The sequence below is a fragment of the Rhinopithecus roxellana genome, chromosome 13 (genome assembly GCF_007565055.1).
Source record: "Rhinopithecus roxellana isolate Shanxi Qingling chromosome 13, ASM756505v1, whole genome shotgun sequence".
Lineage (NCBI taxonomy): Eukaryota > Metazoa > Chordata > Mammalia > Primates > Cercopithecidae > Rhinopithecus > Rhinopithecus roxellana.
This window is the reverse complement of record NC_044561.1, coordinates 128,152,853-128,178,056: the sequence shown is the minus strand read 5'-3', so window position 1 is coordinate 128,178,056 and position 25,204 is coordinate 128,152,853. Positions and strand designations below refer to the sequence as shown.

General features: G+C 42.1%; 2 protein-coding genes across 3 annotated transcripts in view; both read left to right on the top strand.

The window, feature by feature from the left end:
- Positions 1-25,204, top strand: part of TSHZ2 (teashirt zinc finger homeobox 2) — a 550,341-nt gene that overhangs the window by 409,647 nt on the left and 115,490 nt on the right. The gene's annotated exons all lie outside the window — the stretch shown is intronic.
- Positions 14,676-15,354, top strand: LOC104662359 (60S ribosomal protein L29). The gene has a single exon (XM_010363363.2). It carries the CDS (start codon positions 14,723-14,725, stop codon positions 15,188-15,190), a length of 468 nt encoding a protein of 155 aa, XP_010361665.2. The 5' UTR covers positions 14,676-14,722; the 3' UTR covers positions 15,191-15,354.

Here is a 25,204-nt window from a genome sequence, read left to right as displayed (position 1 = left end):
CTGCACTGTACTAAATATTGATTTGTTTATTGTCTATCTCTACTCAACAAACCATAAGCTCCATAAGGCTGAGATCTTGCCCATCTTTTTCTACTTTTTTTCCCAACCTTTTTAAGTTTCAGGGTGCATGTTCAGAATGTGCAGGTTTGTTACACAGGTAAGCGTGTGCCATTGTTGTTTGCTATACAAGTCAATCCATTGCCTAGGTATTAAGCCCAGCATCCATTAGTTATTCCTCCTGATACTCTTTTTTTACTTTAATTATGGTAAAATATACATAACATAAAATTCACCATTTTATGTGTTGTAAAGTATGCGATTCAGTGGCTTTTAGTACATTGACAATATGTACACTTATGCCACTATCGAGTTTCAGAATATTTTCATGACCCCAAAAAGAAACTCCCATACCCGTAATGTGGTAACTTCCTATTCTTTCCCTCCTCCCAGCCCCTGATAACCGCTAATCTGCTTTCTGTGTCTGTTGATCTGCCTATTCTGCACATTTCACTTAAATGGAATCATACAATAAGTGAACCTTTGTGTCTGGTGGTTCCTCAATAAGATAAACAGGAAGTGACCACATGACCCAACAATTCCATTCCTAGGCATACCTACAAAAAACATGGAAGACAAGTGTTCTAATGAAAACTTTTATATGAGTGTTCCTAGAAGCACTCTTTGCAATAGCCAAAAAGTGTCCATATGCTCATGAATGGATAAACAAAATGTGGTATATCCGTACAATGGAATAACCATAAAAGGGAATGAAGTGTGGATACATGGTGCAACATGGGTGAACCTTGCCTGTCTTTTCATCATTACATCCTCAGTAGCGAAAATACTCCCTGGCATGTAGTAGGTGCTCAGTAAATACAGGTTGAATAAATGAAAGGCAAATAAAAGTAAATGAATTGAGCATAGTCAAGAACTGTGGATAACTAGTTAGAAGAGCCAATCACGTTAACTGTATTTATTTTAATTTAGAAAAAAGAAAAGAAAAGAAAATAGATCCCCCCAAATAAACAAAGAAACAAAAATGAACCTGATATTGAGTTGGAAATTTTGGGGGTAGGGGAAGATCGCTGTATGTGAAAAATAGTTGAATCATGGAGGGGAGCTGGTTATGAAAGTGTCGTGAGAGAATACTAAAACTTCCCCGCTTTTTGTTCTGTTTTGTTTTGTTTCAATGTCAAGCTCTACTTCTTCTTCCCAAATGTTTCTTTCAGAAGCAGATACTTAAGGTATCCATAGTAAATAGATATTTTCCTTCAAAGTACTCACCTGGAAGGATGAAACATTTGTTCCAAAGTAGTTGCCCTGACTACAAAGATTTTTGCAAAATTTCTTCAGGAGCTGCCTGCCGAGCCCCCCAAGGATGCCAAGCTAACGAGATGATCATCATTATAATTACACTTCGTCGTAGATCAAAAGCGGTTTAATTCGGCAAAATGACCTGGCCTGCTTCACTAGTCTTCATTATAAGGGGCCACTGGCTTTGTTCAAAGGCTAAAATCTCTCTGCAAAGCCCAATTGAACAGTGCCCAGGTGTGCCCCCAAGGCAGGGGCAAAGTGGAGCATGGTCTAAGGGGCCAAGGTACTTAGGTCTCAATCCTTGCTCTATCACTAACTAGGAAACTGTGCCTCAGTTTCCTCATCTGTGAAAACTGCATAGTAATAGTCCTACCTCAAAGAGTCCTCTTGCGGATTAACTTAGTTAATAATACATATGCCAAGCATCAAAAACAGTGCCCACCACATAGTGAAGTCTTTTAGGTATGAGCTCTTCTTGTAAGAAATGTGTCTGAGCCTTTTCAATAATTGTGTAGTGGCCAGGCAAGGTGGCCCATGCCTATAATCCTAGCACTTTAAGAGGCTGAGGCAGGCAGATCGCTTGAGTCCTGGAGTTCCAGACCAGCCTGGGCGACATGGTGAAACCCCATCTCTACAAACAATATGAAAACTGCCCGGGCGTGGTGGCATGCACTTGTAGTCCCAGCTACTCTGGAGGCTGAGGTGGGAGGATCACTTGAGCCTGGGAGGTAGAGGTTGCAGTGAGCCAAGACCACGCCGCTGCACTCCAGCCTGGGTGACAGAGTGAGACGCCTCCTGAAAGAAAAAAAAAAAAAAAGTGTAGCTTCCCCAGGTGAAGTCTGAAAGTGGTACACTTGCTATTTTTAAAAATAATTATTAAGAAATCAGGCATTTAATGCAGTCTTCAGTGGTGTGTTCATTCCTATTACTGTTGTAACAAGTTACCTCAAACAGTGGCTTAAAACAACACAAATTCATTATCTTGCAGTTCCAGAAGTCACAAGTCTACGTCAGCCTCACAGAGAAAAAATCAAGGTATCAGCAGAATTGGTTCCTTCTGGAAGCCCCAGGGGATTGTTTTCTTGCCTATCCAGCTTTTAGAAGCTGCCTGCATTTCTTGGCTCAGGGGCCTCTTCCTTGAATTACTCCAACCTCTTTTGCCATCATATCAAACTAATGACTGATCCTCCTCCCTCCCTCATATAAGGACCCCTGTGATTACATTGGGTCTACCCGAATAATCCAAACCAAACTTCCCATCTTGAGATCCTGAATTTAATCACATCTTCGAAGTCCCACTTACTACAGAAAGCAACATATTCACTGGTTCTGGGGACTCGGATGTAGACATCTCAGGGATATTTATTCAACCTATCACATATGACTTCATTTTAGGCGGAAAGGGTTCTCAGTGGATGCTATCAATTCCTTTCTATCTCTCAGTGCAACTCTGTTGTGCCATTTGGAGGACAGAAAAACAATGTGGAGTTATCCACTGGAATCCAAGGTTGGATGGACCTCTAGGATGGTGAAATCTCCTGTCGTTCTCTTCCTCAGTGGCTTTGTAAGGATTTTGTTATGTTTGACCAGCAACCCCAGGACTGGAGTTATTCAAGGTGTCTAACCCCAAACACATGTCACATGAGAGAATACCAAGTTGGCTGTAAGTTTCATTGTGACATTGTATCCTACTTGATAGGTTTAAGATAGCACAGTCCCCTAGTGCACCTGGCTAAAGTCATTCTTACATAGAGCCTCCATCAGGTCATGATTTTTATTCTGTCCTCATATATTTTTGCAGCACCAAAAGAAGTGCCCAGCACCTTACAGGATTGATATTGAGAGTTTTTACAATGTTTAAAGGTAACTGCATTTCACAAAGATGAAACACATTTTGTCTATTTCACTAATACCCCACCTGGAATATTCCTGTATTTCTCTAAATATTATCATAACCTGTGGCTATCTTGAAACTTCCAGCTTTTCCCACATGAAACTAGAAGACAGACTGGGAAAGCAATGTTTCTTAGACCAATGCTTGCTCACCAAATCTTTTTCATTAGAATAGTTCACTTAAATGAGACACTGGGCAGTTTTGATAAACCAGCATTCAGGGAACAAAGCTTTTATGAAGGTTCCAGCCATAATTTTTGGACTTAGAATATTGCTGGGTGTTTTTCCCTTTGTCAATCTAAAATGAAAATGTAACATTTCCATTGCAATTCATTAGGAAGAAGCAAAGACGGGGATATTTGCATTTGATCCCCAAACTGGACGAGAATAACTTTCGTCAGCTCTGATATGCCAATACTCAGTTTTTTTCTGAAATATAAAATAAATAGTCATTAATTCACTGTTTTCCCTTATTGAGTGAGTAGATTTTTTTTCTGTCAACTGTGTTTTTATCCAAAATCAGCAGTAGAATATTTTGCATGATTAAAAACTGGGGAGGTGGGAATTGACATTTCCTTTGAACTCCAAACAAATGGCAAAAATTCAAAAAATGTTTGATGAAGTAGTGCAGTATTATAACCCAAAGAATCCATGATGGAGAAAAATACGAAGAAAATAAAGAGTTTTTTAATGAATGCATTATAATGGATTATAATGATACCTTCAGTAGGTTAGCTTTAGTGTTTACAGGTATTAATTGATTTTTTTGTCAAAAAAGTTACATAAAAAATTAACTCAATTATCATCAATCCAAAAATTTGAAAGATAAAATGTGGCAGGTGGAATTCTAAAAATGGCCTCTCAGATTCCTGTCCCATGTTTATTCAAACACTAACCTAGGTACAGCTTGTGAAGGGATTTCACAGATGTGACTAAAGTGTCAAGGCAGTTCACTTTAAAATACAGAGAAGACCGTATCACACGAGTCTCATCCAACCCTGCAATCCCTTTAAAATCAAAGCTTTTTCCCCAGCTGGTAGCAAAAACATACACCTTCCTCAAGGAGGAAAACAGGAAGAGAATCAAGGTCAGAGAGATTTGAGTTCAAATTTCCCACTTATTGGTTTTATTACCTTTTGAAAAGTTTCCCAATACCGTCTGCTTCCTTTCCTAATTTGTACTACTAGTCATTCCCTAAATTTATTGGAAGGAATTAAAAGAGAGAATGCACACGAAATACTTAGTAATGTGCCAGACATGTACTATGTGCACAATAAAAGATAACTATTATTATTTTAGAAATTGTTCCCTCTATAAGATTATTGTTTACTGACTCTCTTGCAAACTGTATTCTGATTCTGAAACCATGTGAGTTCACACAACATGACACAGAAAAGCATAATACAAGTGTGGAGCATCCCACCATGTGCAAAGTTTGATTGGGGCCAGCTCTTTACCCCTCTGCATTCCGTTTCGGCCCCTCTCCTAAGCTCTTTTTTTCTTTCCTCTATTTACTGCATATCTGACCAACACCATGAATTTCCAGAAGCCCAGTCCTTTATCACCAACATCATTCTCCACAAAATTTAAGTAGGCTGTGCACTATTCTTACAGGGTCCGATAAGGAAATAGTCTTATAAACTAAGTTAGGCTAAATTAATAATGGCCAGTGATGACTTAGCTTTCCATACGCACTTCATTAAAGGGATTTGAAGCCTTACCTCTAAGAAATAAGATGGGAAGGCTGGGCACGGTGGCTCACTGTCCCAGCACTTTGGGAGGCCAAGGTGGGTGGGTCACTTGAGGTCAGGAGTTCAAGACGAGCCTGGTCAGCATGGTGAAACCTTGTCTTTACTAAAAATACAAAAATTAACTGGTATGGTGGCACACACCTGTAATCCTGGCTACTCAAGAGTCTGAGGCACGAGAATCACTTAAACTTGGGAAGCGGAGGCTGCAGTGAGCAGAGATCATGCCACTGCACCCCATCCTGGGCGACAAAGTGAGACTCTGTCTCAAAAAAAGAAAAAGAAAAAGAAAGAAAGAAAGAAGATGGGAATTGTAGGCATCAACTTCAGAGATGAAAGAAAAATTATTTGGAGGTGCAAATTCCTTTGGAATTACTAAAAGTTGACCCACATGGGCAGTAGCCTCCACCATGTCCAGTAAATGTCATCTTCCTCTGTTGCTAATCCTTCTGCTTATATATATTTGCTTAATTTTTGCCCTGACCATCATGAAAAGATTTCCCCAAATTCCTTTTTTCTCATATAAATAATCTGTATTACTTAGCAAGAATAAGGGTAGTGCATGCTTGTTTATAAAGGACTAGAAAACAGGGAAAATCAAAACAGAAAAAGTCAAAATTATCTATAGCCTCACCCTTCATAGAAAATGATAGTTCAGGATGTCCGTTAAGGAGGGGCTTAAGGTTGGTAAATCAGGTTGGAAGATGGCCTAGAAGATTTCCCCTGAGGCTGTGACTGCATAGCAAACACCCAGTGATACTTGTGAGTGTGAGCAGGTTACTGATGGAGATTCAGGGAGGAATGAAGTCTTGGCCCCTAGCATAATGCAACCATCTGCAATTGCCCATTCTCAATATTTTGTTTGTATCTATCATAGGTATGTACACATACATGTCATAGAATTATTTAATTTTGGTAAAAACTGAAGTCATACCTACATATTGGTTTATAAATTGATTCTTCCTAGCTGAAAATTGTGAACATCATTCCCATACCATTAAACATTTTCTTCTACATTCATTTTTAAAGGCCATACAAAAATGTTCCATAGACCAAATACATATTTTATCGTTGGCCTGTGGTTGTATATTTAGGTTGTTTCCAACTTTTATTCCAGTTAACAGCATACAACTGAGCACCTTTGTAACCAAACTTCTACACACACCCGTGATTAATTCCTTAAATTCCTATAAGTAAAATTGCTGGGTCAAGGAGTTACATATTTTAAGACTTTTCTGAAATAACTGTGTCATTCACTGAGATGAATATCTCAGATTCATCATCAGGCAGTTGAAACAAGGGTATTAGAAATCTATTTAGACTAACATGAAAGATGAATGGACATCAAGCATCAGTAGTCTTTAACATAAAGTTTTCGTAGATACCAAAGAGTAGGGGGATCAACTGTTTCTATTTGCCCAGGACTGAGGGGCTTCCTGGCATGTGGGTCTTTTAGTGCTAAAACAAAGATAATATCAGGCACATTGGGACAGTTGGTCACCCTATCAGAGAAGACCAGGGACTGACTGACCTTAATGGAAGGATTCAGTGTAATGCCATCTTAGGCACCATTGCCAGAGCCATGGTCAGAACAAGGTGAAAGTTTAACTGATCATTAGCACTAACACTATAGAAGGCAAGTAATGAGTTTCAGAAGCCATGTTCAAGAACTTTGAAATGTAAGGACATAGAATGATGGGGTAGAGAGCATAGACTAGAGAAAATGCAGGCTTCCAAGAGTCCAATGACAATTTTGGGAAACATTAGGAGACATGTTGTACTTGTGGTGGCCTGTATTGGAATCTGGTTTGCCCCTCAAGGGAATAGTGTTGATTTGAAAACTTCTAATATTCTTTCTTTTAGGAGATTTTCTTGATAGTTGCAGAAATTCTGATTGGAATAGATTAGTGTCTTGCTATTTGGCTTGTATAGTAGCAATAGAAAATTCCCCTTCTTCTTAACTGAAGAAAGCATTTAATTTAAGCACAAGAAGATGACTCAAAGTGAGCCATTGCAAAGCAGGTGAAGTGTTCAAAACATTATAGTGGTTTCTCAATTTGAGTCATATTTTTATTCTCTTGAATCAAAGGGTCGCTTAACAAACGTGATTTCATTATATATGTCTTGCCTGATTTTTATTCACACAGAAATTCAGAGACGAAAACTCTAGAAAGGTGTAATTAACTCAAGGAAGACAAGGACTGAGTTAGACTAGCAACTAGACAATCTGTGTACAGTTTCATAAGCAAGCAAGCTTTTCCTTTCATTAATATTGATAAAGAATTGAGTATCATTTATGCATTCCCTTTTATGATATACAATTAATTGTAAGTTATTTCCCTTTGTGTGCAACCATCCACATTTTTCTTCTGACCTTTTCCTCAAGTCTTACATTACTTTTAATGACTGCATTTTGGAGGTGGTCCCAGGAGAATAGATGTTGCCTTATAATGGTGTTTTTCCATTTTTTCTTTGATTGGGCAAGGGGGTTGGAAGTATTATTTACTCATTATATGGATTTCTCTAAAAATTGTTCAATAGAATATGTATTCATTTATTCATTTACTTAACTATTGTTTATTTATTGCCTAGAGTACACCCAACACTGAGGATACAATAATGATCAAGACAGTTCTAATTTCTGCCCCATGGAGCTTAAATTGTAATTAGAAAGAGCTTTTTTTAAATAAGCAAAAAATAAAAGAAAAAATGACTACAAACGATAAGTGTTCGGAGGGAAATTTAACAAGGTTCTAAGGTAACACTTGGGGGACAAGAGAACTCTTTTGGGCAGTATGACCGAGAAAGTCTTTTCTACTTGCATGAAATGTTCTCAGTAGCATTGTTCATAAATATCCAAAAAGAAGAAACATCCAAATATCCTTCAGCTAGTGAGTGGAAAAATAAAATGTGATGTATTCATACCATGGAATGCTAATGAGCAATTTATAAAAGATGAATTACTTATACATACTATTGCAATGATAAATTTCAGAATCATTAAGCTAAGTGAAAGAATCCAGACACAAAACATATTTTGTGTGATTCCATTTATATGAAATATCCAGAAAGGTAAATCTACAGAGATATAAAATAAGTAAGTGGTTCCTAAGGACTAGGAGTGGGAATGAAGAGTGACTGCAAATGGGCACTAGGTTTCTTTTTGGGAAGAAAAAATGTTCTAAATTAGATTGTGGTGAAGGTTGAACAACTGAAATTATACTAAGAACCATTGAATTGTACCTTTTAAACAAACGAATTTTATAACATGTAAATTCTATCTCAGTGAAGCTGTTAATAAAACAAAAAGAAAGAAGGATGGAAGAATAAGCACAAAGAAGAAAGGATTTCCTAAGGAGGTGGCATTTGAACTGACATAGGACTTATGCAAAGAGAGGTCTTGGCTGGGACTGGGAGAGAACACTCCAGGCAGGGAAAGTCTGTGCAAAGATCCTGAGAGCATTTGGCATGCATAAGTGGAAGGCAAGGATGGCTTGAGTATGTTGAGCAAAGTTTAGAGGTAGCGAGAAAAGAAACTGGGGAGGCAGGTAGCAGCAAATTCACACAGGACATTGCATTGCAGGCCTGATACTGAGGGTGCTTCATGTGCTACGAAGACGTCGAGACATTTTAATTGATGCTATGATGTATATTTGACAACATTCTACTTCAACAAGAATAAAGTCAGCCAATACTGTTGACTTACTATTCTATGAATTTTACACATACTAGTTAATGCATTCTTCGCAATAACCCTATGAGGTGGGTACCCTTATTATTATAAGTAAGGAAAGTGAGATATAAAATAATTTACTCAAGGAATCTGAGGGATAATTATGATCTGAACTCAGTTAGTCCAGCACCAGAGCTTCAAATATTATCCACTGCCCTACACTTGAAAGTAGGACTGGCTTCATGGGCATACAACCTGTGCAGTCACAGCAGTCACACAGGGCCCCGTGCTTAGAAGAGTCCCACACTTGCTTTAACAGCCTGCTGTCACCATCTCGAAATGATTAAAAAGTTTTTAACAAAGAGACCTCACATTTCATTTTGCATCTCACAAATTATGTAGCTAGTACTGCTTGAACAGTCTTTTAGGCTTTTTACTACCAGAGGAATTATTAACCCATTGAAGATCATAGATAATCTGGCCAGGCTTGAAGAGAGGCAAACCCTTAGAATTAACATCCTATGTCTTATGCATGTCCATTTTGGGACAGAACTCCCAAAGGGATCCATAAGTCCAAAAGGGTTAAGACTCATTGATTTACCAGCAACCACCATTCTGATATTTGGGAATAGCTAGATGATGGGGTAGACTCTTATTATTCAGCTTCCTGTTGTCCTACATCTATTGATAAAGGGTTGCATTGGCAACACTCTTTCCAGAAAACAGGAAAATAATTATAATAATAAGGATGAACGAAAATAAATAGAAAAGAACAAATTCTAAGCAAAAGATTTTCTTTAGTGTATGTGCATGTGTGTGTGCATTTTCCCCAAGGGACCTAAAGTTTGTCTTTTTCACTATTATAGTAATTGTTTAAATCCCTAAAACACAAAAATCAAAAACAAAGGGACAGTTTTTCTGAATTTATGCTAATGAATTTGGTCAAACATATCACTCATTTTCCACTAGTTTGCATAAATTCTGTTTCTCTTGTTTCAGAGGCTGACTTGAGTTATCGGAGAACTTTTAATAAGCACTATTACATAGGACAATATTCTGCAATAAATAATTCCACAATAAATTCATGTCATGTGTCAATGTTGACATTATAATTAATGTATCAAAAACTTGTTACTATTATTGTCTTATAATCTGGGTTTATTTGTAACCAGAAGAAAACTAAAGTTTAATAGCAAGTTTTCAATTGCATTTAAAATAACCCCCAGGCCATAAATAATAAATAAATAAATAAAATAATTTACTCAAGGAATCTGAGGGATAATTATGATCTGAACTCAGTTAGTCCAGCACCAGAGCTTCAAATATTATCCACTGCCCTACACTTGAAAGTAGGACTGGCTTCATGGGCATACAACCTGTGCAGGTTTAGTGGCTCACGCCTGTGATTCTAACACTTTGGGAGGCTGAAGTAGGAGAATCACTTGAGCCCAGGAGTTCAAGACCAGCCTGGGCAACATAGTGAGACCCTGTCTCTATTTTATTTTTTAAAAAATTAAAATTAAATAAAATAACCCCCAATTAATTTCTAAGCTAGTAAAGGCAAATAATAAAAAATCTGAGCTCTTGATACAAAATTCTTTGGAATTTTTTTGTGTGCTCAAGAAACAATTACATACTCATGAAAATGTGATTATCCACTTTAAGCATAATAGGGATTAAAATAGGCCTCTGAATTTGATATAGTGAAATGATTAATTGTTCTTCCTCACTGAGGTGCTGCTTTCTTTGTATGCTTCATTGTTCTACCCATGAAGTCCCTAGATCTTTGAGCTACCAGACAAGTGATATTTGTGCCTCCTGGGGCTCTCCCAGTGTGACCCCACAAGGAGAACTTCTGACTCTGTTTATTCTTAGAGTGAGCAATTGCATACAAATAGAAGATGCTATGACACAGGCCACCAGAACCAAATACAGAAACAAGAAGATACTTCTATGAAAACAAAATATTAATTCTATCCTAAACTAAGGCTAGGCTTTCCAAAGTGGAAAACTATTCCTGGAAAGAACGAGGGAGAGATGGTGTAGTTTCACTTTCACATTGACTACCGCAAACTCAAGCTTCTTTAAAAGTGCCGTAATGAACCCAACGCACGAACACTCTGGCTCTGAGACAAAAGCATGGCTTTTCTCATTTGCCACCTAACATCCTTGTAATTTCCCTGTTTTAGCCTGTGTTTTTATGGGGGGAAAAAAAAGGCAAAACCAGCTTTGTATTCTTTTCACGCAGTCATTGAACCTGGGTAAACTGGGACAAAAAATCCTAGCAACTGAGACCAGGCAGAACAAAAAGTTTCTGTGGTTCTTGTTTTTCAAACAGAGTCTCACTCTGTCACCCAGGCTAGAGTACAGTGGCAGGATCTCGGCTCACTGCAACTTCCACCGCTCAGGTTCAAGCAATTCTCGTGCCTCAGCCTCCCCAGTAGCTGGGACTACAGGTGTGCACCACCAGGCCTGGCTACTTTTTCGTTTCTTTTAGTAGAGATGGGGTTTCACCATGTTGGCCAGGCTGGTCTCAATCTCCTGGCCTCAGTTGATCAACCCTCCCGGCCTCCCAAAGTGCTGGGATTACAGGCGTGAGCCACTGCACCCAGTCATTCTTCATCTTTAAAAAAAAAAAAAAAATTACTTCCAATTCTTTGATGATAAAATTCACCAATTTATGCATAAAATAAAATGGCAAGTTAGATTTATTTGGAGAGATCAACTCATCCATTAGAGTTTTTTTTAAATGGTCCTGTGCCACTTGATGAAGCAGAAATAAAACTTCACTCAGCTGACGGATAATCTAGGTGACAAAATCCTTTGTCTCTCCCTTATGAAGTCACTGCTTTGAATATTTTTCTTATTTTAAAAACCAAAAATCCTTTGAATGTTGTTTATTATTTTTGTAATCAAAAACCAAATATCTATTGTGAACACGTGTCTAAGAAAGAGTAACACGAACCAATCGTTTTCAAGACGGCCTGCTTTTCCTGCTTGAAAACATTCCCACCTTAACGTTTTCTTCCTGGTTGCTCTGTTAGCCTTAATCGGTCAGTACTATTTTTTGAGGGCCTACTGTATTCCAATTGTTTTATAGACATTATTTCATCATTCGATCCTACCAACAACTTTATGAATTAGGAGTTACAAAGTTGCTTTTGTACATACAGAAGCCCAGCATCAGAGACCTTCATTCATAAAAAGGGTGAAGACTGTCTGGGGTCAGGCAGACTGGGGCCAAACCTGTTCTGGCTCTTTCTTGCTGTGTGATCTTAGCCAAGTTATTTAACCTCTCTGTGACTCAATTTCTTATCTGTAAAATGAAAGGAAGTAATACATGCCTACAATTACTTAACCACAATTCTCAAATCAAAAAATCTCTGAAAATTAAAGTGTTTTCATAAATAGGACAGCAGGGGACATACTTAAACAAAAATATTACATGTTGTTTATCTGAAACTCACATTTAACTGGGTTTGCTGTATTTTCATTTGCTAAATCTGGCAACACTAGTCTGGCACCAACATTCATTTGGCATAAAGATTAAACTGTGCTGGCAAGAGGCTATTACAATCTTTATTTGTCCCACGTAGTGAAGATCTGAGCAGCGGGGCCAGCAAATGCAACGGCTCTGAGCCATGTGGTTGGTATGTTCGAGGACAGAGAGAAGGCCACTGTGGCTGGAACTGAAAGATGGCTGGACAAGAGAGGAAAAGGAAAGCAAGTCAGAAAGGCAGGCAGGAGTCAGACCATGGAGGGCTTCGAGCCAGGCTAAAGATGGTAAGAGGTAAACCCGAGGTCACACCGATAGTGAGCAGCAAAACCAGGATTCAATCCTAAATCAGTCTCATTAGTGCATTGGTCAGTCTCTCAACAAACATCGTGGGGGAAAGTCATCTTTAAGACATCGTTATAAAGATGTCTTCAGGCTCTGGGACTAACTGAAAGATTATAAACATGGCAGCCAATCATCTCCTACATTGACTTTGGTACTAGAAAGAGGTACAACTGCAATGGACTTTTCAGTCCAGAGTAACAACATCGATGCCCATTTCAAAGCCCTTGCCAAGTTTCTGTGCAATAGGAAAACATCTTAATGAAAAATCAAGATTTCCGAATGAAGGGGAAAATGATACATTTTGTAAATGTAGTATAAATAGATCTAACATATAAGACAATGTAATAATAATTCAGTATAAGACAGCGTATGTCATTTTATCACCTACCTTGCACACTTATGGTTACACATATCACCTCCTTTTATATCCTAAGGTGTAATTTACACACTGCTAGAATTGATGGAATGTGGCCATCTGGTCAGCCTACTTTAAGTACTCTGTCCACGACTTTTACTTTTGTTAACCGAAGTCAATAAATATTTCGAGTTTCTACTTCATATGAAGCACAGTGCTGGGCATAAGAGATGTAGAAGCAGACAAGGTGTACTCCTGAATTCACCAAGTTTGCAGTAACTATATATTTTTTTGTTCCTAAAATGCACAACGAGTGATATTTCATGGTTCCAAGATGGTGTGATTTTTGTCAGGGTTTTAATAATAACACCACAGTTAGATAGTCTTACAATGTGCTAGGTACTGTGCTAAGCATTTACGGGGATTATTTTACCTGATTCTTAGAAAGCCCAAAAATTTAGCATTATCCCCATTTTTCAGACGGGGAAACTGAGGTTCCAGAGATTAAGTATCTTATGCAAGGTCCAGAGCTTGTAAACAATAGACCTAGAGTGTCAAACCCAGGCAGTTTGACTTCAAAGCCAGCTCTTTTAATATAAAGTTGTGCTATGACAGACCTTATATTAAAAACTTTTGTGTTCAGGATAATGCCAGAAGCCAAGTTCCCTTCTATTTTAACTAAGATGAGATGGTTTTCCGCACAGCAGGGCTGCCTCAAGCCTCTTCTTTTTCTCCCTCTGGGGGGCTAGTTCAGGCTTTTCTTTTGAACCAGTGAAGCATAGGACAAATCCATACGCGCCGAATTCTCCACATCAACTCTGTACCCGCTGCCCGCCTAGCCCCCAGGATTTGCCCCAGCATGGCTGTGCTCACTAGTCCCATCCTCACTGTCAACACTGAAGCATCGGTAAATAAAGAACACCCCCCAGTGCTTGTCAGATTCTTCTGCACTGGTGCACACACCCTGATGATGAGCAAACTCCTCTATCATTTGCCCAGGATCTTCGAATTTAGATGCTGGGTCAAGAAAGAATGACACTTTCGCAGGAAGCTGTTCTTTGGGAGAAATGATATTTTTTAGCTTCTTCCTCAGGCCTGCAAGATAATAGGCAGGTATTGTCTGGTGATAAATGATAGTTCCTCTGGAAAAAATTACAACACTGTGTGTCGTAAGCCGAGGCTTCTCCAGCATTCCTCTCTGCTGTGGAGTGGGTATAGATCTGGCCTCAAAATCAGAGGTAGCTGCAAAATGAACTCTTTTTTATAACTCAATTAAATTTTTTGTTCCGAATTCCCATTGATCTCAATTAATAGCAAATTGTGTCTCATTTTTGGGGCTTTCCTTCCACCCTTTGTTTTGACCAATAGTTTATAAATGGGAATAATACCACCCTTAGTCAGCTTTCCAGAAATTATTTTGGGAGATCAGTTGTCACAAAGATTGAGAGGTGACACTGGCATTTCTTTAGAGGTCAGAGGTCAGAGGTGCTAAATGTCCTGTAATGCACAAGACAGCCCCACACCATGAAGAACTGTCTGGCATCCCAACTCTTCAATGTCCACTAGACATTCATTCAGGTGAAACATTGGTTTCTAACTCTCTGAGCCTAGACCCTAAGTCCATTTGACTTATGCACATAAAGCATCCTTCACACAGTTGGTTTTCTTTTGTTGTTGTTATTGTTTTGTTTTGTTTTGCTTTTTCTGGAGACACAGTCTTGCTATACCATCACCCTAGCTGTGCTTCCTGGGATCATCTTCTGCATCAGCTACTTAAATTGATGACTTCGTCTCAAGGTCAGCTTCTGGGAAGCCCAACCTAACATGGGCCATTATCAAGAATTTGCTTCGCTCTTCCGGTTCTAGGAGCTTCGGGAGCAGCGGCTAAAGGTGCAGACATGGCCAAGTCCAAGAACCACACCACACACAACCAGTCCCGAAAATGGCACAGAAATGGTATCAAGAAACCCCGATCACAAAGATACGAATCTCTTAAGGGGGTGGACCCCAAGTTCCTGAGGAACATGCGCTTTGCCAAGAAGCACAACAAGAAGGGCCTAAAGAAGATGCAGGCCAACAACGCCAAGGCCATGAGTGCACGTGCCGAGGCTGTCAAGGCCCTCGTAAAGCCCAAGGAGGTTAAGCCCAAGATCCCAAAGGGTGTCAGCCGCAAGCTTGATCGACTTGCCTACATTGCCCACCCCAAGCTTGGGAAGCGCGCTCGTGCTCGCATTGCCAAGGGGCTCCGGCTGTGCCGGCCAAAGGCCAAGGCCAAGGATCAAACCAAGGCTCCGGCTGCAGCTCCAGTTTCAATTCCAGCTCAGGCTCCCAAAGGTGCCCAGGCCACTACAAAGGCTACAGAGTAGGTATCTCTGTGTGCCAACGTGAGGACAGAAGGACTGGTGCGACCCCCCACCCCCACCTCCGGGCTGCCATCTGCATGGCGCTGTGGTCCTCCTGTGCTGTTTGTACAAATAAACCTGAGGCAGGATTTGTTAGCCTCTGTCTATGAAAAAAAAAAAAAAAAAAAGAATTTGCTTCAAAGAGGGACACTGAGTGTGACAGGGTTCAAAGCCAGTGCTCCAGACACCGTCAAGATTTGGAATTGTGTTAAATGCCAAGGAGTGTATCACTGGGATATTGATTACCCCTTTCCATATGGCCCCTTCAGGACTGAGATGTCCCGATTTGGAACCTAGCTTGAAATACAGTCAATTCTCCAACATGGAGTCTGTGAACCCATCTCTGGTATCCAGGGGATGCAGATGAGATTCATCAAAATAAAATAGTTAAGTGAGTGAGTGGAGCTGTCTGGATGTGTGGAAAGTCATGCAGATAGAAACATCTTTTGTGATGGGGCATGGTGGCTCACGCCTGTAATCCCACCTACTCGGGAGGCTGAGGTGGGAGGATTGCTTGAGCCTGGGAAGTCAAGGTTGCAGTGAGCCAAGATCACACCACTGTGCTCCAGCCTGAGTAACAGAGCAAGACCCTGTCTCAGCAACAACAACAACAACAACAACAAAATTGTTTCCCACTTTAAATAGAAACCTGATTCATCAAACACTCATTCTTTTACTTGAGAAAGATTTATTGAGCATCTATTATGCACCATGTACTGGGCATAGAGTGGTGAGCAAAACAGACAAAATTGTTTTTTCTATCAAGTTGGGAGAGACTGATAATAATAAAAACATATAGGCCGGGCGCGGTGGCTCAAGCCTGTAATCCCAGCACTTTGGGAGGCCAAGACGGGCGGATCACGAGGTCAGGAGATCGAGACCATCCTGGCTAACATGGTGAAACCCCGTCTCTACTAAAAATACAAAAAACTAGCCGGGCGACGTGGCGGGCGCCTGTAGTCCCAGCTACTCGGGAGGCTGAGGCAGGAGAATGGCGTGAACCCGGGAGGCGGAGCTTGCAGTGAGCTGAGATTGGGCCACTGCACTCCAGCCTGGGCGGCAGAGCGAGACTCCGTCTCAAAAAAAAAATAAATAATAATAATAATAATAATAATAATAATAACATATAGATGGTGTTAAATAGGAATAAACACCTTTGAGAAAAAATGAAACAGGAGAGGGGAAGAAGGAGGACTGGAGGTGAGGGTGGTGAGTTTTTAAAAGATAGATCAGAGATAAATGGCAATAGACACTCAGCATTAAGGTTGAGGGTTGGACTCCTTGCTGGCAGAGGGGTGGGCATGGTGCAGGCCGGCAAGGTCTGCCTGGGAGGAAGGTGGTTTTCTGCTCAGCTCAACAAGGACTGCCGTGTGGGAAGACAGAGCCCAATTGGCAGATATTCCGATTTTCCAGAGGAAACTTAGAGATGTACCACCTGCCTAGAGAGCTGCTCACAAGCAAGGCAAAATTCTCCACATCCTTAAGAGTTCAAACTTCCCTTCCCACTCAGCATGTTCAAAACAAGAGTCAGGGAGTTGTGCTGGTGCCCTCTCCTTTCCATCCTGCCCCATACCTCCCCTGAAGCCATTGCTTTCTGCGTGAATGACAGGAAGGGAAGGACAGGGTATGAATGTAGAAAGAAAACAAATCACAGATTAGAATTACCCAGCCCCACTTGTCCAGTCAGTTTGTTTTCTCTTCTCAACGCAACCTGAATGTTAGAAGCATTGCCTTGCAAAGTCAGTAGTCAACAGGAAAGCTTTGGATTTGTTTTTTTCCTGGAAAGCTGCAGAATGGGATATTGATAGAGATCCCAATGGGAAATTTCCCAGAAAGGAAAGCCATATTGGCTTGTGGAGTGCCGGGGCTTGGCATGGGGGCACTGCCTTGGCAGAGTTGTCTTGATGTTTATGGGAGGCATTGCCAACACCAGCAGAACTTCCAGCAGGAGTTTTATGACCCTTTTTCATCCAAGCCACTATTTGGGCAGACGCCTGATTACTTTTAATGACTCCGTTTCTGTGGCAGTGGCCAAGTCCTCTGTCATCCTGCCGTGGCCTGGAATGGCCCTGGTTTTAGAAAAGGGATGCTTCTTGTAATGCGCGGAGGCACTAATGGCTGCTCTCCAGGATCCTGGCCTCCTGTGCCAACAGGCAGAAGAGCCAAAAAGCAACAATGCAAGTGTGCAGAAACCATTCTTGAGACAGAGGCATCATTGGTTTGCCCATTACTAAAGATGTCCAACTCTTCACTAGTCAAGAAAATCTTTGTCCTTTGAAAGTTTATGTATTTCTCTAACTTCTGAGGAAGTCAAGATCTGAGAATGAGGGAAACGTTTGTCACAAGGACTGATGGTTGGGGAAAAAAAATGAATGGCCCATTTTCTGGTGCTAAAACATGCTCCTAGATGGCCAATTGGCTTCCAGTCATAGGCTCTTGGCATGATGAACGCATGTGTGACGGTGTCTGTAACAGCTATCCCACCTTGGGGGCGTCGGGGGAGTCTCTAGCTTATTCACTTAGTACGTACCCTTAAAATACACATGCCAGGGTTTCTAAACTGCCACCTCTCTAGGACCCCACTCCACTACTATTTGGGGATGGGGGAGATCATAGTATCTGAAGTTTTGTAAGTGGAGACTTTTTTCTTACAGTAAGTGAAATGGAAACTGACCAATACCTTAGGACGTGGTTAGATGCCATTTCCGCTAAGAGGTGACCAGCTAGATGCTGGATCCTGACAAAGCAAAGATGTGGTCCCGCACCTCAGGTGACAGGCAGTGGTCATTGAAGTGAATGCTGAGTTACCAACTGCCAATGCTTACTCTGCCATGTGGCTTCCAGGCTTTCAGCAAATGTTCTTCACTGCTCTTCTCATCCAGATCTACCCATCTAACAACTTCCAAGCCTTCGTCTCTCTTCTCGAAAATCTCTCCAGCTCCCAGATGTCAGGGACCTCCTGGGAACCCACTTCCTTCTCCACTGACTCAAATCCCTGCTAGTCTGATGGTCCAAAGATCCTTCTTTTTCCAGAGAGCACTTCCTCCTGTTGCCTCTGCCACAAAAAGCCTTTCGCCCTCATTGTTCTTTGTTCTTTTACATTGCATGACCTTGGAGATTGTTTAGGCTTAAAGCCAGAATCAACCAAAATTCAGTTCCCTTTCCTCAAAGGCAGAGCGTAGCTTTCAAACCTTCCAGTGTCACAAGAAAAGCCAGGGGGAATACCAACAGCTCAGTGTCTATGTTGAAATAGTCTGAATGCCTACTTCACCTGAAAAAGAGAGTTATTTGGACCATTCTCCAGGAGTGTTATTTTGGAGTAAGTCACAACTTACTTGGTCCAGGATTCACTGCCCACTGTGGAGACAAAGTTTCTTGAATTCCTTTATCAGCACCAGGAAGCAAGCCATTCAGTCCCACTGTCCACACTTTTGCTGAGAATTTTTCTGTAGAGTTTATATGTTATTGTCATTCTGCCTGTCTGTATGTCTGTCCACCTATCATAAAAATTAGGTAGTGGGAAAGTGTTCAGTCTATTTAAGGAAATAAACACTGAAAAACTAGTTTTTGCCTTTTGTGTGTGCCAATACGCAGCTTGATTCCAAATATGATGATACCGTTTCGGTGCCTAATTCCATCTGCCTGGGATCTAACACCGGCTCTGCCTCTGACTACCTTTGTGGAAAATGGGTCAACGTCTGCAAGTCTGTTCTCTTCGCCCAACACAGAGTGCAAGAGGCTTTCCCTCACAAGGCTGCTGTAGACTTTAAATGAGAGAGGCCAGGTCAAGAGCATGGCAAAGAGGAAGGCCCCATGACGTATTAGACTGGGCTATTGTTATTATTAAGGTGGGACAAATAGAGCACACTCTGTTCCATATTTCTCCCCTTTGGCCTATAAGGTTTGCTCTTGCACATTCTTGAAAGTAACAGAACCACATGTCTTTTCAAACAGTAATAATGACAGATATCAGTATGCAGTTCTGACTCTATGTGAGGCAATTTGCATGCATTATTTCATTCAAACCTGGCAACAATTCCATGAGGTGCCACTACTATCAGTTCAACTTTGTAAAGGAAAGGCTTGGGCTGTGCGACTTAATCAAGGGCATTACCATTTTCAGTGTAGACGCTAGGATCCAAGCCTGGTTCGAAATCCATAGCCGATACTCTTAACTAGCCCTGCATATGCCTCATTACTCAAATGCCAAATAATTCAGAATTTTGCTAACTCTGCAAGAACTTTATTCTCGGCCAGGCGTGGTGACTCATGCCTGTAATCCCAGCACTTTGGGAGGCCGAGGTGGGAGGATCACTTGAGGTCCAGAGTTCAAGACCAGCCTGGCCAACATGGTGAAACCCCGTCCCTACTAAAAATACAAAAATTAGCCAGGCATGGTGACTCGTGCCTATAATCTCAGTAACTCAGGAGACTGAGGCACAAGAATCTATTGAACCTGGGAGGTGGAGGCTGCAGTGAGCCGAGATCAGGCCACTGCACGCCAGCCTAGGTATAAAGTGAGACTCTATCTCAAAAAAAAAAAATAAAATAATAAAATAAATTTAAAAATTTAAAAAAAAAAAAACCTTTATTCTCCTGAATCCAGATGGGGTTGACTTTACTGTTCCCGTGCATTTACTTTGCTTAGCAACCCTAGGATAGTAGGTACTGCTGAAAATAAAGTTACAGAAGTTTTTCTTCTCCCATTTTCTTCTTCTTTTTTTTTTTTTTTTTCTTTTTTTTTTTTTTTTTTTTTTGAGGCGGAGTCTTGCTGTGTCGCCCAGGCTGGAGTGCAATGGCACAATCTTGGCTCACTGCAAGCTCTGCCTTCTAGGTTCATGCCATTCTCCTACCTCAGCCTCTAGAGCAGCTGGGACTACAGGCGCCCATCACCATGCCCGGCTAAGTTTTTTGTATTTTTAGTAGAGATGGGGTTTCACCGAGATGGTCTCGATCTCCTAACCTCATGATTCACCTGCCTCGGCCTCCCAAAGTGCTGCGATTACAGCTGTGAGCCACCAAGCCCGGCCTTCTTATTCTTTTTTTAAATAAGCCCGTAACTAGTAAAGAAAACCAAGGACAAATCTATTTATTAACATTGTTTCAGGAACTTCCGATATTAAAAAGCAATAAAACACTAATCCACTAAAGGAGTTTCTGCACACTACTGTAGTAGTTTCTGTTTATACGTGACATAGCGCCGATTTCACAACTTGGACTCATGAAGTTGTTTTCCTCCCGCGCTGGGACAGAGATCCATGAAGCAGCTTGTGGAAGCTGCCACAAGGACTGCCATCCGATGATTCATTTTGTTCTTGGTGTTTTGGGGGCTTGTGTTTTCTTAGTTGGAGGTAGGGTTTCTTTCAGGGGAAGTTCAGTAATTGACAGCTACAAGATCTTCACACAGAACGATTACTGCTAAACCAAACCAAAATACCAACAGGATTTTGGACTCAACGGTAATTTTTTGTTTGTTTGTTTTGTTTTAATACGGAAGCTCCCCCTGTCGCCCAGGCCGGAGCGCAGTGGCGTGACTTCGGCTCATGGCAACCTCTGCCTCCTGGACTCAAGCGATTCTCCTGCCTTCGCCTCCAGAGTAGCTGGGATTACAGGTGCCTGCCACAACCCCCAGCTAATTTTTTAATTTAATTTTTTTTTTTTAGTAGAGTTGGGGTTTTACCATCTTGGCCAAGCTGGTCCTGAACTCCTGACCTCAAGTGATCCACCCGCCTAGGCCTCCCAAAGTGCTGGGATTACAGGCGTGAGCCTTGGCGCCCAGCCTCCATGATAATTTTTATCACATGATGTTACCCAAGGATGAAGCCACAAACTGATAAGGATATAGGCTAACATTTTCACCTTTCATGAGCAAAATGAGGGGAAATAAAGATGCTCTGCGGGGTTTTCAACAAGTGAAATTTACTCAGTATAAAGTATTATATTTTATTTGATTCAGACCAATAAAATTTATTAAGCATATTTTTGTGCCAGGCACTCTTCTAGGCATTGATGAAAACAGAATCGTTGTTCTCATAGAGTTCTTATTATAGTGGAGATAGACAGACAATAAACAAACAAACATGAACTGGGTTGAGTAGCAATAAGAGCCATAAGAAAAGCCTGCATGAGGACATAGAGGATTCAGTAGAGGCCAGGCATGGTGGCTCACGCCTGTAATCCCAGCACTTTGGGAGGCCAAGGTGAGCAGATCGCTTGAGCTCAGGAGTTCAAGACCAGCCTGGGCAACATGGAGAAACCTCGTCTCCACAAAATGAAATACAAACATTAACTGGATGTGGTGGTGCATGCCTGTAGTCCCAGCTACTCAGGAGGCTGAGGTGGGAGGATCACCTGAGCCCAGGAGGTCAGGACTGTAATGAGCCTAGATTGTGCCACTGCACTCCAGCCTTGGTGACAAAGCTAGATCTTGTCTCAAAGAAAAAGAAGAGAGAATGCAGTAGAGTTAGGGCAGCCCATGGCAAGGAGGTGACAATTTAGCAGAGGGCTGCATGAATAGAGGAGGTAAGCATTGACCATATCTGGGGAAGTATGTTACAGGGAAAGGGAACAGTCAGTGAAAGTCCCTGAGGAGGCCAAGTGCTGTGGCTCCCGCCTGTCATCCCAGCAGTTTGGGAGCCCAAAGCAGGCGGATCACCTGAGACCAGGAGTGCAAGACCAGCCAGGCCAACATGGTGAAATCTCATCTCTACTGAAAATACAAAAAAAATTAGCTGGGCGTGGTGGTGCATGCCTGTATTCTCAGCTACTTGGGAGGCTGAGGCAGAAGAATCACTTGAACCCGGGAGGCGGAGGTTACAGTGGGCCAAGATGAAACTACTGCACTCCAGTGACAGAGCAAGACTCTGTCCCAAAAAAAAGAAAAGTCCCTGAAGAAAAAATGGCCTCATGTGTTCAAATATGACAAGGAGACCAGTGTGCAGAGGTGAGGGAGCGTAGAAGAAAGGCAATGAGGTTTTCAAGGACCTCATGAAAAGCTTGTTAGGGCCAGCATAGTTTTTATTCGTATTCTGAGCGTGTGTGTTTTCCCCCACATTGGTGATAGCAACGCCTTTCTTTAATGCAAAGATGGTAAGGCAGTGTTCTTTTTGTTGGAAAGTTATTGTGTCGATTCCTTGAAATTTTTTTAATCTGATCTGTGAAATCCAGAAGTCTGGGAATGTCAGGAGACGTCTGGTGGCATTCTGTAGGTGGGAGTGTCACAGTGTCGTAGGAAGTTCAGGAATCTGAAGTCTGTGTCCCAGCCATCCTCTGTTCCAGACATGCTGGGTGACATTAGGCAAGGAATTTCTATTTCTGGGTTTCACTTTTCTAGTCTCTAAAATGCAGAGAGCAGCTTTAAAGAATCCTGAGCATGGCCGGGCGCGGTGGCTCAAGCCTGTAATCCCAGCACTTTGGGAGGCCGAGACGGGCGGATCACGAGGTCAGGAGATCGAGACCATCCTGGCTAATACAGTGAAACCCCGTCTCTACTAAAAAAAATACAAAAAACTAGCCGGGCGCGGTGGCGGACGCCTGTAGTCCCAGCTACTCCGGAGGCTGAGGCAGGAGAATGGCGGGAACCCGGGAGGCGGAGCTTGCAGTGAGCTGAGATCGGGCCTCTGCACTCCAGCTTGGGCGACAGAGCGAGACTCCGTCTCAAAAAAAAAAAAAAGAATCCTGAGCCGATGAGGGCTTGAAGGACATGGAAAGCCGAAGAGGGAAGTCAAGGAGTCAGGCAGATGGACCTGGGGAGCTGCTCTGGGCAGGCTTTTTGTGAAGGGACAGCCCTACTCTCTATGTGGGAAGTCTCAAGGTTACCATCTCCTCCTCGAATTTTTCAAAAAGAAACAGAAATCATGGTTTTTATGTGCAATCTCTCTGTTCATAAATATTAGCAACTGCTTTAATTAAAAACTAAACAAGGCCAGGCATGGTGGCTCACACTTGTGATCCCAGCACTTTGGGAGGCCAAGGCAGACAGATAGATTGAGCCCAGGAGTTTGAGACCAGCCTGGGCAACATAGCAAGACCCCATCTCTACAAAAACAATTTTAAAAATTAGCCAGGCATGGTGGCATGCATCTGTGGTCCCAGATACTCAGGGGGCCGAGGTGGGAGGATCAGGAGTTCAAGGCTGCAGTGAGCCGTGATGGTGGCACTCCACTCCAGCCTGGGTAACAGAGCAAGACCTTATCTCAAAAAACAAAACCAAACCACATGAGCCCATAAAACACATTTGTGGGTTGGGTTTGGCTGAGGGATGGCACGTGCATTTCCTGGAGCTGCTAAAACAAATTACTACAAACTCAGTGGCTTAAAACAGCAGAAATTAATTCTGTTGCAGTTATGGAGGCTGGAGGTTGGAAATCAAGGTGAAGGCAGGGCCACACTCCATCTAAAGATATTAGGGATGAGCCCATCCTGGCCTCTTCCAGCTTCTGGCGTTCCTTGGGTTGCGGCCACATCGCTCCAGCTTCTTCCTCCTTGTTCACACAGCCTTCTCCATGGGTCTCTGTCCTCTCTTCTTATAGGATTGTCAGTCATTGCTTTTCGGGCCTACTTTATCTTGATTACATCTGCAAAGGCTCAATTTCCAAGTGAGGTCCCATTCACAGGTAAGAGGGGTCAGGACTTGAGCCTATGTTTTTGGGAGGACAGAATTCAAGCCACCATGATGGATATGACCTCTATTATAAATTCTTCAGTATAGAGACTCTGGCCTAGGAATCTGGGAACCACAGAATGATTAAAAGCTGCTCTGTAAAGTTTACAAAATCTGTCTCTCCAGGAAGTGAATGATGAATGTGAGAGAGTTCATATGGGTTTCCAAACAGGATTGTCCTGGCTGTAAGACCCAGGTCAAGTCAGACACACGCTACTCTTCAGAACAGTGTTAGGCGGCGTATTAGTTTCCTGGGACGGCTGTATGAAGGACCACACACTGGGTGACACAGGGCAACAGAAACGTGTTATCTCACAGTTCTGAAGGACAGAGTCTGCCATCAAAAGTCAGCAAGGGCTGGGCACGGTGGCTCATGCCTATAACCCCAGCACTTTGGGAGACCGAAGCGGGTGGATCACTTGAGGCCAAGAGTTTGAGACCAGGCTGGCCAACATGATGAAACCCCATCTCCACTGAAAATATAAAAATTAGCCGGGCATGTTGGCACATGCCTGTAGTCCCAGCTACTCCAGAGGCTGAGGCAAAAGAATTGCTTGAACCCAGGAGGCGGAGGTTGCAGTAAGCTGAGATAACGCCACTGCACTCCAATCTGGGCTGCAGAGCGAGACTCCTTCTCAAAAAAATAAAATAAAATAAAAAGAGTCAGCAGGACATGCTCCCTCAGAAGGCTCTAGAAAAGGACCCTTCCTGCCTCTAACTTCCCAGTGACTCCCAACAATCCCTGGTGCCCCTCGACTTGTGGTAGCATCACTCAATGTCTGCCTCCTTCTTCTCTGTGTTTCTGTGTCCTCTCCTTGTCTTATAAGGACACCAGTGATTGAATTAGGGCCCACCCTAATTGAGTCTGACCTCTTCTTAATTACAAACGGAAAGACCCTATTTCCAAATAGGGTCACATTCTGAGGTTCCAAACTGCCATCAATTTTGAGGTGACTCTCTTTAGTCAGTACTCAGTTCAGGCCAGGCGCAGTGGCTCATGCCATAATCCCAGCTCTTTGGGAAGTCAACGCAGGTGGATCAATTGAGGTCAGAAGTTTGCGACCAGCCTGGCCAACATGGTGAAACCCCGTCTCTACTTAAAAAAAAAAAAAAAAATTTAGCCAGGCGTGGTGTCACATACCTGTAGTCCCAGCTACTTGGGAGGCTGAGATAGGAGAATCGCCTGAACCCAAGAGGCAGAGGTTGCAGTGATGGGAGATGATACCACTGCACTCCAGCCTGGGTGACAGAGCGAGACCTTGTCTCAAACAAAAAAAAGAAGAAGAAGAAGAAAGGAAGGGAGGGAGGGAGGGAGG